The sequence below is a fragment of the Eucyclogobius newberryi genome, unplaced genomic scaffold, assembly GCF_026437365.1.
Source record: "Eucyclogobius newberryi isolate DKJ021-1_F unplaced genomic scaffold, fEucNew1.0.hap1 SCAF_7, whole genome shotgun sequence".
NCBI lineage: Eukaryota > Metazoa > Chordata > Actinopteri > Gobiiformes > Gobiidae > Eucyclogobius > Eucyclogobius newberryi.
Genome location: NW_027316389.1, coordinates 33909568 through 33926275, shown reverse-complemented (window position 1 = coordinate 33926275; position 16708 = coordinate 33909568). Strand labels below are relative to the sequence as shown.

The window sequence follows — 16708 nt, the reverse complement described above, 5'->3', positions numbered from 1 at the left end:
GCAGACGGCATCGGGATGTAGTCAGTCTGTAAAATGCGCACGAAGCACGAAGACACGCACTGGGGCTCGTCACAACGTTGTGTACCAGCTGCTCACAGGAGGCACCGCAAGTTGTACTGTGTATATAAAAATAACAAGGGAACATCTCGAATCCTCCGTTCTATGCCTTCATTTTATCATAAGAAATATGTGTGATCAGAATCCTCCACTCTATGCCTTCATTTGATCATAAGTATAGAAATGATATATATATATATATATATAGAAACGCGTGATCCGATCACCGTAGGATTGGTAGTCAAAAAGGAAATTCAGCTGGCCAAGACGGGAGTGTCTACAGAGCCGCGGCGCGCGGCTGAAACTGCTGGGCTATTTGAGTTAATTCATTCATTAATAATACGATAAGGAGCTCAGGCTATGCACAGAAACAAGTCGGTTCTGGAAAATACGTGAGTTTAATCATAAAAAGTGCATCAACACTAGAAAAGTCCAAAAAGCAGTGTGTGGGGCAAAGGGAGGCGAGGAAAGCCCGCTGCACGGAGACACAGCTTTGGTGAGGAGAGCCGCGAGTAGAGCCCGCTGCGCAGACGCACACCTTCGGACTCGTGAACCTTCGGACTAATGAACCTTCGGACTTGTAAACCTTAACATTTTTGGTGAAATTTTTAAAATTTCGGTGAAATTCTTAAAATTTCGGTGAAATTTCGGACTCGTGAACCTTCGGACTAATAAACCTTCGGACATGTGAACCTTAAAATGTCTGAATTTTCAGACTCGTGAACCTTCGGACCAGTAACCATTCGGACTCGTGGGCACCCACCACCGCGCGCGGCTGCAGGTGAGCGGTAAGTGCGTTTTATGATTGATACGTGGCAGGACAAATGATTTATCCACGCCACGAGGAAACATGATAAAAAATTTGCTGAAAAAAATCGTCCATACCACCTTTAAGAGTGATTGTTCTGAAATATGTTGTGTTCCCAACATTTTTCTTTGCAGTATCAGGACAGTATCGGAAAACGGGGATCAATACCCGTACCAATTATAATAAGTGATAGCTCAGAAGTTGTCCTACAGTGTGATCTGTGTCCTTGCATGTCTGGTCACTATAATGTCACCTGTCCAAAAGGTCACGCATGGATTTATTGACTGAACCAGAGAATGCAAGGACACTTTCTGCTCACCGATAGATCTTTGCCAGCCCATTTGCATTCATCCCGTTTGTTCGGAGCGGCCAACCACGGAATCTGCAACACAAAAGCACAGGTCAGGCAAAAGCAGGTCAATAGAAAATAAATAACTTAAAGGTAAAAAGAAGAAAAAAGATTTGTCCTACACTTTGTTTTACATTCATCCATTATTCATCCAGGTGTGGCAGCTCAGCACACGTACACGCCAGGCTCATGTTGAAGTATTTATGATGTACTTTTCTTAAGAACCAGAAAAGGCGGTCCCCAGACATCTGATCCACCCACTAACAGCAGTGGTTCTCAAACTGTGGGATGCGGTTTGCTTCTGGTAGTTCAGAAAAGTGTTTTGTCCTTCATTTTCTTCTATAGTTACATTTAGATCTAATATAGATGTGATTTTGTGCCTAGAACTTTAGACCATGCATAAGAATCAGTCAATGTTATAGTAGCTCGATTAAAAATATATATCATAATTAATCATCACAATTATTTGGGTAAATATATAAATTGAAATTACATGAAACAATAATTCATATATTGACCAAAGGTGAGAAGAATAGACTCATTATTGTTTCTCAGTAATGTATTTTAATTCATGTTAATTGTTGGATTTGATGTTAGCGCATCAACTATTGGCAGCAGTGGGAATGATATATGACGTAAATTGGCATTTTGGCAATGTGACCGGCATGTTAATACACATGCAGTTATAATTAATGCGATTTGACGGCAAGTGCTCAGAACGAGTCTAGCAATGATTTATGGACCTAAAAATTGCGCAGGAGAGTTGGAATTCAACCTGTCATGTAACAACCCTGGGGAAATCGAAAAAGAGAATGATTTTTGGCTTTAATATTTCCATGAAATCGTTCAGGTGACACACAGAGTTACATCGTGTTGCTTTAGCATTAAAAGTAGTCTTTCTTTTAATGGTTGTTCAGTGATTTGTTATATTTGTATTATTTTGAGCCTCAGTGGAGAATTTCAACTTTTAATGTGTATTTACTTCAACTTGACCCTATTTGACAGTTTCACTTTTTGATTCTTCACTGTCAATAATGTCATGTTGGTTCTTGGTCTCAGAAGTGTGATTGGCTCTGTTTGAAGCGTTGGCCTGTACCTGTGTGTATTCCTTGCTGATGTTGAGCAGGTTAAAGGAGAAGATGTGGTCCTTGGCTCCCACCAGCAGCCGCCCCTTCTCCTCGTCCAGCAGAAACGTGTGGTAGGACGAGCTGTTGGACAGACCCTCGAACGTCTCCAGGTTGTTGGATTCCAGCATTTCTGCACAGGCAAACGGAAAGTCCACCGCTCATTATCATATTACAAGTGTACCGAAAAAAATGAAGTCAGAGAATCCAGTAATTACCACTTAGTCTGATGGTTTTGTAATAGTTATGCTAATTTAAAAAACCTCGGCGTCGCTGGAAGGCATGTTTCCACTGACAACTTAATCAAATTTTGCTATAGTATTCTCTGGTTCAACAATTCCCCAAAAAGAAAAGTTTCCAGTATGGCATTTTGTTTTTTAGTTGAAAATGACCTTTGTTTTGTCTGTAATTTTTCCCCAAAAAAGTTTAATTAAAGCAAGGATATGAATGCACAAGATTACTATTTGCATATTTTATTCAGTGCTTTAGTAAACTAGATTTGACAAAATTTTGATGTAAAAAAAAAAAAATTGCAAATTTTTTGGGGATTTAAAACTTTCATACATTGGGTTTGGAATTAGACATCAACAAATCTTTCTGTAAGAACCGGAACAATCCTGTTAAGTCCAAGATGGTAAAGTTTGGTGTGTGTAGATGCTACTTTAAGGACTGATCATCTCTGTGGGAGAAAAATATATATATATATATATATATATCGGAAAATGACAGTGTCTCCCCAATGAAACTAAAATATTCACTGCTGCCACACCCACTCATATTCACATTCAAATATTACATCATCATCATGTCAGCACACCCAATCTGACCTCACGTCCAATGCCATGTTCTCTTCCCTTTTCTACTTTCATCTGACCACCAGTTCACCCCTTCTTCTTCTTCTTTTGCTCTCTAGAGACTCCATGTGTCTAGTGAGTCTTTTTATTAATAATTTACTCTGTACATTTCGTTGACTGAACTAAAATGTTGCTCCTGAAAGACAGACCGACAAACCAAAATGCTCTGAGCAGGTTAAATACAATGGTGTGAGAGTGAATAGTGATGGGCTGATGGGGCAACCTTGAGGTGAACCTAGTTTAACATGAAGAGTCATTTAAGTTGGTCAATTTTGGAGAAAGTTTGATTGACATTTATCTGACATGAATAGGTTGTGGTCATGTGACATCACAAAATTCTGGAATGCCCATGGTTGTTGTTGTTGTTGTTGTTGTTGTTTTATGGCGGTTGGCATCCAAGTGTTGCATTACCGCCAGACTTTATTCCTCAGACTTTGTCGTAGTCCTCAGACTCTGTCGTAGTCCGTAAATGCCCATGGTTTAAAACTGAAAGGATGAAGTCTAAATAAAGTCTAAAGAATAAAGTCTAAAGAATAGAGTCTGAAGTCTAAGTAGGTGGCGGTAATGTAACGATTGGATACCAACCGCCATGAAACCGACCGAAGAAGAAGAAGAAGAAGAAGAAGAAGAAGAAGAAGAAGAAGAAGAATTTCAGGTGGTAGATTCGTTGACCTGGTTTATAATTCATATCTCTGTAATTACCGGGCCAATCCACATGAAACAAAAACGGTCACAAAGTTCAATGTCTTTTCTGTCAGTGTAAGTAGACTAAAGTGAAATCATGTTCTTACAATAGCTTCAGAAAGTGGTCCAATTATTCAACTGCAAAGAATTGAAAGGGATTTAAGCTGTGAGGAAAAATATGCAATGTTTTTATTCATGCACCCTTTGCATGCTCTTATTTTAGCACAGTCTATACAGTTCACTTACTATTATTATTCATGGTGGTATGATGCATCTTATTGTTGAAGCAAGTTCCTAGTTTCAGAATCATTTTCACTGACAATGGCGTGTGTGATTCTGATCAAATTCACCAACATTGTGAATAAGAATTGTTCTGTTTTTTTTTTTTTTTTTTTTTTTTCGTGCATAAATATGGATTGTCATAGAGATCTAAACTGTAGTCTTAGTTCTCTGCATTTTTTCATTTTTCTTAGTTTTTCTTATGATTATTATTCATCTCTAGTAGAAAATGATTATATCGTAAAAGTCACTATTGTGTGAAAATGATGTGGGGCTTTCCATGCACCACATCAGCCGCTCTTGGAAAACCACAGGTCCAGTTTTGCAGAGTAATCCAAGGCTGTGCCCAGTCCAAAGGAAGCAGACTTTTGCAGAGGCAGTGGAAAGACGAGCCTCGGACTCCACTGGGCTGCCCCGGACTGAAAGGTGCAGTCAAACGTCCAAGAATAAAAAATGTCCTTATTAAGAAATATAATCAACTTAACGGGTGCATTGGTGTGTCACATTTTCACTTGGAATAAATGTGTTTTGCAGAATCTATTTCTCCTTTATTTTCTAACTGCATACTTGGATTAGGGGTTTGACACCAACTAACTACAACAAAAAGGAGTAAGCAATTATTTATTATCATTCTGGCAGAAATTCCTTAAAATGCCTGACTAAAATGACCCCTGGACCATAAACCAATGTCTTTAGGCTCTTTGTGAATCTGATATTCTGCAGTTTTAAATTCTGACCTCTGATGTACTCTGCACAGAGGAAAATCCTCTATTTTTATTTATTCATGTGTTTTTCTAAATATTAATAGGAGTAAAGCTGACGTTGACAGTGCATTTGTTGAATTGTTTTTTCAAAGCTGAAGCTACTACAATTAAAATTGAGTTATTACGACGCTGATACTGATGATGATGATTTGTATTATTATTATTTTTAGCCATTTTGTTTTATTTGTGTTGTTTGGAGTACGACATAGTTTAGCCAGTCAGATTAGCCAACATTTCGGTGCCCGTTGGGAGAGATGAGTTCGCCACAGATGGTACCATTTAATCCATAAAAGATTCCGAATACTTTTCTTCTGTGGCTTGACTTTAATGATTACAAAGCTGGGTTAAACCGGGTTGCACTGGGTTTCTTTAGACATCTTCTAAAGGTATCAGTGAAGAGCTCTGGTTTTGTTCTCACCCACAAAGTGTAACCGTGCCGTGACCCCAGAACCACAGCCACAATGAAACAATCCCACACAACACCAGTTTTTCATCACACGCCCATTGTCCCAACTTTTATTATCATGTAAATGTAAAAAAGATTGTCTTCTCTTTTGTAAAGTCCTCTCCAAGCTGAAGTTGGATTGGAAAGAAAGGATGACGAAGAGTAAACCTTTAACTTTGTAAGATGTTGTTAAAGGGATGGGCTTTTTTTACAGGCATTATGGTAAAACAGATATTTGTCTTGCTGTCATGGCCAATAATCATTCATTGTTTATTACCATTTCAATGCCCAGAAAATGTAGAAAAGTAATACAACTCACAAATTCACTTTCCATCTTTGTCAAATTATTTGCAAAATCTGTGACATAATATTTGTAGAATCCCCATATTTTCCATAGTGATTCTACAAACATACATACACCTCTTTAGCTGCATTGTTCTTCTAGGTCTGTTTGAACTCACAAGTCTGTATAAAAATAGGTGCTGTATATCAGGGAATTTATCTGTATCAAACCAATACCAGTGCAAATAACAAGTTTATATATTTTTCTACATTTTCTACATCAGTCAAGTGAAGAAAGTGGAGAAAGGCCTTTAATAGAGCGATCCGTAAGAGTGATTGTTGTCAGTCTTCTCAAAAGCTTTGATTTGGAAAACATCTCATCTTCATCAAGTTAGCGCAAATCTGATGCTGTCATGATGAGGACGACTGACTGTAAACCCATGAGCGTAACTATTAGTCAAAGAGCTCAAATGTTTAAGATAAATGAACAACCAGACGATGGTCCGTCTCCACAGCGCGTCGCGTCAGGTGTGGAAGTCGGGCAGCAGCTTTTGAGCCAAGTTCTCCACTTGTTCTTCTTTCAAAACATGAGTTCCCGAGGCCCACATGAACGCAGCATTAGCATTAAGATCCGCTATCATCAATACACCAAATTAAATCCAAAATGCAGGGACAGAGTGTGTAGTTACTAGCTTAGAAAGGTTTATGAGCCGCTATTATTTATAATGACTTAAATCTTTGATCACAGTTGGTTTAAACACGTTTCTTCCCCTGCAGATCGTAGAGCCTCAGTCCTGATACATTTGTGTCTGTTGTGAGCGCTTGTCTCTTGTTTGGTTTGTAATTGTAGAAAGCTGCCGATGTGGACGGGGTGAGCGGAGTGAGCGGTGCCAGTCACCCCAGTTCAAAGTGACTGTAAACACTAAAACTCAATAAGTGCCACAAGAGCTTTTAGTGCTTTTAACGGTCTACTCTTCATACTCGGCCTGCGCTGGAGTCATGTTGCTGGCGAGGTTATACAAATGCATCATTATGGTCGACTCGCATTTAAAGCAGTATTGTGAAGACCTCATTTAGAAGTGTGCCCGGATTTGTGTCGAGGCCCCCGGGCACAGTTTGAAGTTATAAATGGTAACTACATAAAGATCCAGTTGACTTGGTTATAATAGTTTTACTTTTAATGTGCTCCATGTTCAAAATGATAATGCTTTTACTTTCACCCACACGCCTTAAACATCAGATAAGCTAAACACACTGCACTTGGACCCATCTTTGGACCCTCAGCTGCAGTTTGAGAACCGCTGCATCATTACCTTCACTTCACAAGAGCTTCTGGGACTGCTCTCCAGGACCAGAAAGACTAAACATGCAGGACTATTATAAACCCATTCCATCCTGAAGATGGAAGCTGCAGACAGATCTGTCTCTGTCTGTTGGACCTTTAAGGGGACGTGCACACAGGGGCCACACAACACACGGTGTGCTCTGAATATATTCAACTGCTGTAGTCAAATAAAACACCTGAGTCTGAGCGTGTCATTAGTTGTACAGCCGACAACAGAAGCTCATCTGAGCCGTGTGTCAGTGAAAAGCCTACGGAGGTTACATTAGAGTCAGAACATCATTCACTGCATCTCTTCAGACTCCTGCTCTCTCCTCCTCCATGAACCTCTCCGGCTGCTGTCCTACTACTGCTCCTGTCTCTCCTCATATACTGCTCCTGTCTCTGCTCCTGTCCTGCCCTTGTCCCTGCTCCTGTCCTGCCCTAGTCTCTGCTCTTGTCCTGCTCCTGTCTCTGCTCCTGTCATGCTCCTGTCCTGCCCTTGTCTCTGCTCTTGTCTCTGCGCCTGTCTCTGCTCTTGTCTCTGCTCTTGTCCTGCTCTTGTCCTGCTCTTGTCCTGCCCTTGTCTCTGCTCTTGTCTCTGCTCTTGTCTCTGCTCCTGTCTGTGCTCTTGTCCTGCCTTTGTCTCTGCTCCTGTCCTGGTCTCTGCTCTTGTCCTACCCTTGTCTCTGCTCTTGTCCTGCCTTTGTCTCTGCTCCTGTCCTGGTCTCTGCTCTTGTCCTACCCTTGTCTCTGCTCTTGTCCTGCCCTTGTCTCTGCTCCTGTCCTACCCTTGTCCTACCCTTGTCTCTGCTCTTGTCCTACCCTTGTCTCTGCTCTTGTCTCTGCCCTTGTCTCTGCTCTTGTCTCTGCTCCTGTCTCTGCTCTTGTCTCTGCTCTTGTCTCTGCTCCTGTCTCTGCTCTTGTCTCTGCTCCTGTCTCTGCCCTTGTCTCTGCTCCTGTCTCTGCTCTTGTCCTGCCTTTGTCTCTGCTCTTGTCCTCTGCTCATTTGAAGCTGGCAGTGATGTGGCTTGTACTAGTTCTGATAAAGCTCAAGATCATTAAAACATTCAAGTAATGAATCTCTTATTATCTGATTTCGATACTTTTGACAACTCTATTTTGAATGGGGACGTCACAAGAGCAAAACAAATGAAATCATCAGGGCCATTATAGGAATAATGTAAGGGATGTAACAATTTATGGACTAATAATGTCACATAGTCGTCTTTTGATAATGGTAATTGTTGTCTGGACTTAACAGAAACAGAAAAGTGGTATTATTAAATCTAAATTACATCAAAAGTAATCCAGTAATTCACTTCCTTGTCAATTATCTATATTTCGACCTTTGTTTGGTAAAAAAGCAAAAAAAAATCATAAAAAGCAATCTCAATGTACAATAGAAATAATCGTTGGCAAGTCGACTATTAAAATAATCATTAGTAATAAAAGAAAATAAAAAAAATTCACTGTTGTTTGGTGATGGTGGAAATAATCTTGAACAATCCTTTCCTCCTGATCACAATCATCATTTTTAAAAGTGCGACTTCACTCATTTTATCTTAGCTATAACTTAGTTGGACAGTCTTCAGTACAGCGAGCCCGAGGTGAAGAATAGAGAGAGACATTCAGCTGTGCTCCAAACCTAACCTCAATAACATGTATCAAATAAATAAAACATAGAAAACCGTCTTATGTGAAAATGGCACAAACAAACATTGCCTGGTCCAAAGCCGGCCCAGATGCAGTCTCCATGGTGATCCATCATTAACCACAACAAGAGCTGACCCCTGCTCACCTGGACTTATGTGTGGGAGAGAACCAACCAGCCCACACATCTATCTATCAAACATCAAATACTACACAGCACAACTGCCACAGAGAGAGCAGTGAGATGGACAGGAAGAAATAGTATCCATGCAGTATAAATGTACATGGGATTCCAGTAAGAGAGTAAGACAAGATATATCAAAAAATAGGACAAAAAATAGGAAATTGTGTTGTAACGGATGAAGAATGGGAACATCCCATTGGAGAAGTACAGAATCACATGTTTTCAACACATTATTTGTTGTAGTGTATTCATAAATACTGGACTGAGATAAATGAAGTACTGCAGACTGTCTTCAACGCCAACATGCCATTTTACTAAAACACTGTATCAGGGATGAGAAACGTCAACCATGGAAACGACAGATGGATACAACAGCAATCTACATTTACCACTGCAATTGAAGGGTGTCAAGGCTTATCTTAGACATTTTCAGTTGTCCCCTCATCATCTGGGAACCTCCTGGAGCTCCCGACCCCAAGGCTGGGAAGCACTGCATTAGGGGACATATGCCAGACTTGACCAAACATTCACAACGCTGATACGGGACCCCTCTAATAGCCTGATACTTGACATCAAGTTGGGATGGTGGTAGTAGTAGTAGTAGTAGTGAGTGAAATAATTGTAGTGATATGCCAACTGGATAGGAACAATGCACTCGAAATGATAATACGTCCATTAAGATTTAAGATTAAAAAAGCAGTAATACAAAATGTTGAATTCAAGTATTTTTGAGAAAGGCACTTTTTATATACATGGACTTAATAAAACAAGTGATTTTATTCACAATCAGATATTCGTGAACAACTGGCTCAACCAAAATGTTTCTTTTAAAATTTGGATTATTGTATTTTGACATTTAAAATCAATTAAAAAATGATCTTAACATTAACCATCCAAATTTCACAGAACATCTCTAACATTCTAAGCAGCACACATTAATAATATATTTTTGTTTTGTTTTTACACCCATGGAAACCAAATTGCCATCAAAAACAACAATTGACCACAGTTGGCAGTGTTTTGGCGGCCGTGGAGCGAAGCGTGTTGACTTGGGGCTGGTGTTATTGGAAAGAGCGCGCGTGTTTCCGAGCGCGTCCACGCCGGGCCCCGAGGCGGCCGGGAGCAGCGTGTCCAGGCCCGAGCTGGAGCCTGCCGCCGGTAAACTGCTGCAGGTGGGAATGTGCAGGAAGAGCCAAACACACTGCGCCGCCACTATTAAACACAAGGAATTCTGTCGTACGAACGGGAGGTTTCAAAGTCACTGAGCGAGGAGGACAGCGGCGTGTATTTCAATGTAAATCAGTGTATTTCAGTGTATTTCAGTATATTTCAGTGTATTTCAGTATATTTCAGTGTATTTCAGTGTATTTCAGTGTAAATCAGTGTATTTCAGAGTATTTCGGTATATTTCAGTGTATTTCAGTGTATTTCAGTGTATTTCAGTATATTTCAGTGTAAATCAGTGTATTTCAGTGTATTTCAGTATATTTCAGTGTAAATCAGTGTATTTCAGAGTATTTCGGTATATTTCAGTGTATTTCAGTGTATTTCAGTGTATTTCAGTATATTTCAGTGTAAATCAGTGTATTTCAGTGTATTTCAGTGTAAATCAGTGTATTTCAGTGTATTTCAGTGTATTTCAGTGTAAATCAGTGTATTTCAGTGTATTTCAGTGTATTTCAGTGTAAATCAGTGTATTTCAGTGTATTTCAGTGTATTTCAGTGTATTTCAGTGTATTTCAGTGTAAATCAGTGTATTTCAGTGTATTTCAGTGTATTTCAGTGTATTTCAGTGTATTTCAGTGTAAATCAGTGTATTTCAGTGTATTTCAGTGTATTTCAGTGTATCGCTCTGCTGTCGCCGCTCACGTAGTCCATCGTAACGGTTTACACATCTAACAACGCGATGAATATGAGGCGGATTGTCACAAAATTAAAAAAGTGACTCAGATCTTGGGCTTTGTATAACATCTTTACGGACTCTAAACTGTTCCTGCAGCGCTCAATTTCTCACTATCTGCTGTTAAGGGTCAGGCTCGGTCACTCTTGGTTCACTTCAGTCTTGTCCCAGCTCCGAGCATGTAAAGGGTCTGGTGACATCCCCTGTTACCCCCTTCATTTTTGTACTTTTCTATACACTTTTTCCCCCATAAACTGCCCCTTGACTTGACAGAAAATGAAGATAAATATTTACGACAAAGACTATCCCGCCAAACAAGGAAAAAACACGAAAACCTGTTGTATGCTCTTTAAATGTATTTGTTTGTTTGTTGTTCATTCAGAAAGGCATTTATTTTATTTGTTTTAGAAATGAAAAGACCCATATGTTAGCGCTTTCTTAACAGCTGAACTTTCTTATCAACCAGGGGCCCGGGGACCAATTTATGTTCTTGCTGAATTGACTCCAATAAGCCAAGTGCGACTTTCCTTTCAAAACCTAAATAACACTATTTTTTATGTTGTACAGACCTAAAATGAGCTTTATCAAAGGTGTGGTGGGTCAACAAATCTATGTCAAATGCAAAATGAAGGAATGTTGAATGATTCACTTCATTTTCATGTCGTTTGTGGCCCTCAACACTGTATACGTTTCAATATGCGGCCTAAAATGGTTACTATTCCATTTATTAGTTATTTTAATTACGACATTCAATATTAATACTGTAGGTGTTATTTTAAATGCGTGCAGGTGGTTCCAATGCCCCTGTGATGCTTCAGGGCGATGATTGAATCTTTAGGGTCTTAACAGCACTTGGAGTTGTAATGGGCCCTGTAATGTTGTAACGTGTCAGCGCTCGTCCAGAATTCTTTATTTTTACAAGCTATTTCCATCTCGTAAAATTCACTATAGGGTTAAGTGCAGTAAATGTTTACTCCCCCCTCATAGTTCCGTCTGACTCAAAACAGCGAAAAGTGAGTGAGGACGGGATGGATCGGAAGAAGCAACAGTCCCATGTGAGAAGAAGAATGAATGGTAAAAATAAAGTATTTTAGCCCACGTTCAGCTGCAGTGTGTTCTTCGCTGGAGGGCACGGCCAGTCTCTAAGTGCATCTGCTGAAAAATGAAATAAAATAATAAATAAATGCCACAGCACAATAAACGACATTCACAGCGGGTGTGGGGGAGAAGTAAAGTGTTGCCCCGGGACATGCAAAACTGGAAGGAGTAGATTCAAATTTCTTTCAGAAATTGTTTTCAAAGGTTTATTTGAGTTTTGAATAAATATTTCAAGCAGCAAACCCGATTTATTTAAAGGGGACGTGTTATGAAAAGTGTGTATTGTATTGTTTTTGGTTTCCTGCATTTTTGAGTTAATCCTGTTTTGTCCTGCAACTGAGGTTCGAGGGCTCAGAAAATTCCTGTTTTCACCTTCCCCCTATCCCCGCCCACATCCCCTTTACTCAAATGTGATTATTTGGAAAAAGTTAAGACTCTGAGGAGTGACACATGTAAAAATGTCACAAGCCACTTTCAAAACTAAAAACATGTACAAATGAACATCAGCTTGTCCCAGGTACTTAAAGCAGAACTTTGTAACATTTCACTTTATTTAATGTCTTTGTAAGTCCCTATAATGGTTAAATATGTAGTTTTTAGGGCGTTTGTGTCCGTCGCCGTAAGTGTCTGTCGTCCCCTGCTGTCTCTGGGTGGAAAACAACATTTGAAGAAATCGACCTAAAGACAACTCTCCTGAGAAACCCTGTCCCTTTTTATATAGATGGCAACGTGAAATGTTTTGTATTTGATTATACAGTCTTATTATGATAAAGAAAGAAAGAAAAAAAGAAAAAAGCTGTAAAGTGTATTTTCACAAGGGAGCTGCAGAGGGAGCTCTATCACAAGTGTTACTTAGTTTTGCTTTAACATGGTAAATAGTCACATTTATAGCTCACTCAAAGCACTTTACATCAAGGAACCAGTCAGCCACTCACACAGACCTTCACACAACAGTGTGTGCAGACTCTGGGGGTGAGACGGGTTAAAGACACAACGGCAGCTGCGATCGCACCACCCACTGTGGGTCAGTGGATCTGACCGCTCTACCAAACTTAGTATTAAACTTAATATCTAGTAATGAACTATAACATACATAGATCATTGGCTTACATTTTGTTCATCATTATTAATATTGAGGTCCATTGACTTCCTGTTTAAAACTGCAGAAGTGATAAGCCTCTTCAATGTGACATTTCACTGTTACAAACAGCAGATTATCATTTATGTTTGTCAAAGTGTTTTTGTGTCATAGAACCCCACATGTGTAACTCTGAGTCTTTATATTTCAAAAAACTCAAGGGATGTGGGTGGGGATAAGGGGCAGGTGAAAAGAGGGCTTTTCTGACCGCTCGAGCCTCAGTTGCTGGACAAAACAAGAGTAACTCAAACATGCAAGAATTAACCACAATTTAACGAAGAGTAAACTAATGATGAGGAAACACTGTTAACAAGAGTAAAAGCTCAATCATGTTGATTTAGAATAATATGTCCCCTTTAATCTAAATTCTACATTCCAGTGCAATAATGGAGACAAGTAGGTCCCAACCCAACAAACAAGTGACACGGTGCATCTGTAACATTTAGGTTGATAAAACAAGATTCAAAAAGCGTGTCGACATAACTGATCGAATGTGTTAGTGAAAGGAACAGTTGGACAAAAGGCCAGAGCGGCAGATCAGCCACAGTATCAGGTCATATTACACACATGGCTCATGTGTGAGAAACAACATGCTACATGTGGAGTGATGGTGGTTAAACCAGGCCTGAGGGAACAGCACTCAACACTCAGACCATCCAAGTGTGCTCAGGTCAGTCAAAGGCTCTCTGTGGGTCACCTCTGTGGGTCACCTCTGTGGGTCACCTCTGAGGGTCACCTCTGTGGGTCACCTCTGTGGGTCACCTCTGTGGGTCACCTCTGAGGGTCACCTCTGTGGGTCACCTCTGTGGGTCACCTCTGAGGGTCACCTCTGTGGGTCACCTCTGTGGGTCACCTCTGTGGGTCACCTCTGAGGGTCACCTCTGTGGGTCACCTCTGTGGGTCACCTCTGTGGGTCACCTCTGTGGGTCACCTCTGTGGGTCACCTCTGAGGGTCACCTCTGTGGGTCACCTCTGTGGGTCACCTCTGTGGGTCACCTCTGAGGGTCACCTCTGTGGGTCACCTCTGTGGGTCACCTCTGTGGGTCACCTCTGTGGGTCACCTCTGAGGGTCACCTCTGTGGGTCACCTCTGTGGGTCACCTCTGTGGGTCACCTCTGGCTCAGAGATGTGGTTTCTGACAAAATGTGTACATGTTTTACTACATGTTCTTACTGTACCTGTACCTGACACTTCTCATGTAATAAAGTAAAATCAGTTTTACCCCAGTACAGTAAATGTAAATATTGTAAAGGCAGCTCTAGCAGCTCTTAGAGTCAAAATGAGACTTCTGTGTGCTGTCTACATCTAATTATATAGCGTTTTATTCTGAAGTTGATGTTAGGTTTTCTGTGTTAGTAAATATTTAATGAGCAAACAAAATATATTGGCAAGAAAAAAAAACCTCAAGCAATAAAATAAATAGTGAATGTTATTAATCATTAGCGGTTTCCAATTTTCAAAAATGTGGATTTGTTTAATGTAACAAATGTTCAATATTTTGTTACTAAAGTAGCATAATGGTGTACACTTATACTTTTCTAGTTAGCCAAGATAATATTTAGATTCTCATCTAAATATTATGCACTCAAAGTATGCATAAATGTGATTCTCTTAGAATCACATTTATGCATACATTGTAACTTTAGAAACAATTGTGATCACATATTGTCACAGGGGTCAAGGGTCAATATTTCTTGTTATATTACCCAGCCCTACATCCATTCCGAAATGTACTTTATCACTATCAAATTATTATTCCATCCCTCCTTGATCAAATTTACTCTTCATCATTTTCATTGATAAAATTGTATAACAAAAATGGAAATGTCGTTTTTTGCAATGGAACATGATACATTTAAAACAAACCATACAAAATCAATACAGTAGAAGTAGTAGAAACAAATAAAAGCCTCAGTATCGGCTCACACCCCTCCTGTCAGAAGATTTGCACAGAACCATCAGGTCAAATGACTTGTAAAAAACACAGAACACAACACGCAAAAACACATCAGAACCGCCGTCTCCTATAACATTAAAATGGCATCAAAATTAAGTCTTGAGTTGCAAAATCTTTGGAATTGGCAAGTCGTCTCTTTGTCTTGGGCGAGATTGTGTACCTTGCTTGTCCTCTCCCATCACAACATTTCACCGCTCCAAACTGTAAATCACCCGTGACAGAATTGCAAAACTGTTCCGTGCTTCTTTTATAGCAGTATATCCACAACAAACGGAAAGAAAAAAACTAGCTCAAAGGCATTTTCTCTAGATGTCGTCAACGATTACGATGATTATACAAACGGACCAAATTGAAGTATTTTGAAATTCAGTTCTCAGCCATGGCCCTGGGCTGTCGTCTGGTTTGCCCAGCGCTTTGCAAATCCCTCAGGAAGTTGTTTTGAACTTTGAACCGTGGAACAGCTGAATTATGCAGTATTAGTAAAAACAGACCTGGAAAAATCATGTCCAACGTCGCACGGAAACGCTTATCCTAATCACGCAAATCAAATTGTAATAGAATGGTAATAGAAATAGAACGATAACTAGGATTACGATGGGTACTACAAACACAAGCAAATACTGACCATGGTTCCTGTTCATTTACATTCTTCATACTGGGTTAAGGGTTAGGGATTACCACGGAATACCATAGAAAGACAAAGGGTTTGGGTCCTGGTTTTGATGCGGCATGTGTGCAAGTGCGAAAACTTGACGGTAAGATGCATTCACGTTGTAAAATTTTATAAAGTCACATGTTTTACTGCTTTTGAAATACAAATTGACGATCCACAAATATTGATCCATATCATTATTAGTTTCGTATTGGCTCCACAAACTTAATCGCAATACGCAATATTTATCTCATGGCTTAAAGTCCTTTCAACTGACAATAACACGGTAACATTTTGTGCCCATATGAACCACAAACCAGGTCAACAAATGTGCAATCTGACACTACCATTGAATTATTTTTTTTCTTTTAAAATGTTGTAGATTTCACCTGAACACAACCTATTCAGACATTGACTTCGTTGGCCGTTGGGAAACCACATAAAGAAAATGGAAAGCGTCCATCGTAGCATCCATGTGATGAGCTCATTGCGCTCACATAATTCAATCGTTTTTCAAATAATATATCTAATTCCATCCATTCATCACTGCTGTATGAACTGACCCTCCGCACGCCCTCGAAACCGAACTCCACTGTGGACATTTCACTCACGCTTGGGGATTACAGCTCTTCTCAATGTGTTCCTGTCCAGCCATTTTGATTCAAATCCACTGACTCCGGCATAAGCAGGACCAGCCGGGGGAGGGAGACGAGTTGGGAAATCTTGTGTCCTGGATCCTTCTTTTCTATTGTGCGTTTGGAGGGTTTGGCGTGGCTAGTAAAAGGGGTGGACATGCTCGGAGTGAGGGAGTACTTCTGGCAGTACACGCTTGTCCTATAAAACTGAAGTACCCTCTCGGCTCTTCCTCCAACAGTCAACAACATGTGCCGGCCGGACCGCTAAAAGTCCAAACCATATGCTAGGCTAGGCTTTGGTTTGCCTTCAGTATCATGGTATATCATCTCTTATGCCCATTCCCTCGCTCTGTATCTATAGCAACGCTTTTTAAATGCATTGATCTTATTACCACAAGGTTTTGCACTGAAATAAATCTCTCTGAGTGGCAAAACTGGCACAGCTGATACAACGTGTTTCTCTGCTATTTCTTCTATTATGTTTGATTATGTGGAATTACAAAATGCATTGGAATCAGCAGGTT

At 40.0% G+C, this 16708-nt stretch overlaps 1 protein-coding gene across 1 annotated transcript in view; it reads right to left on the bottom strand.

Moving 5' to 3' along the window:
* sema3ab (sema domain, immunoglobulin domain (Ig), short basic domain, secreted, (semaphorin) 3Ab) overlaps window positions 1-16708 on the bottom strand; it is a 49382-nt gene that overhangs the window by 27744 nt on the left and 4930 nt on the right. Inside the window, exons 2-3 of the mRNA XM_072435728.1 lie at window positions 2311-2471; window positions 1185-1247 (exon numbers count right to left, since the gene is read on the bottom strand). Coding sequence (XP_072291829.1) covers window positions 1185-1247; window positions 2311-2471 — 224 coding nt within the window. The remainder of the gene's footprint in view (window positions 1-1184; window positions 1248-2310; window positions 2472-16708) is intronic.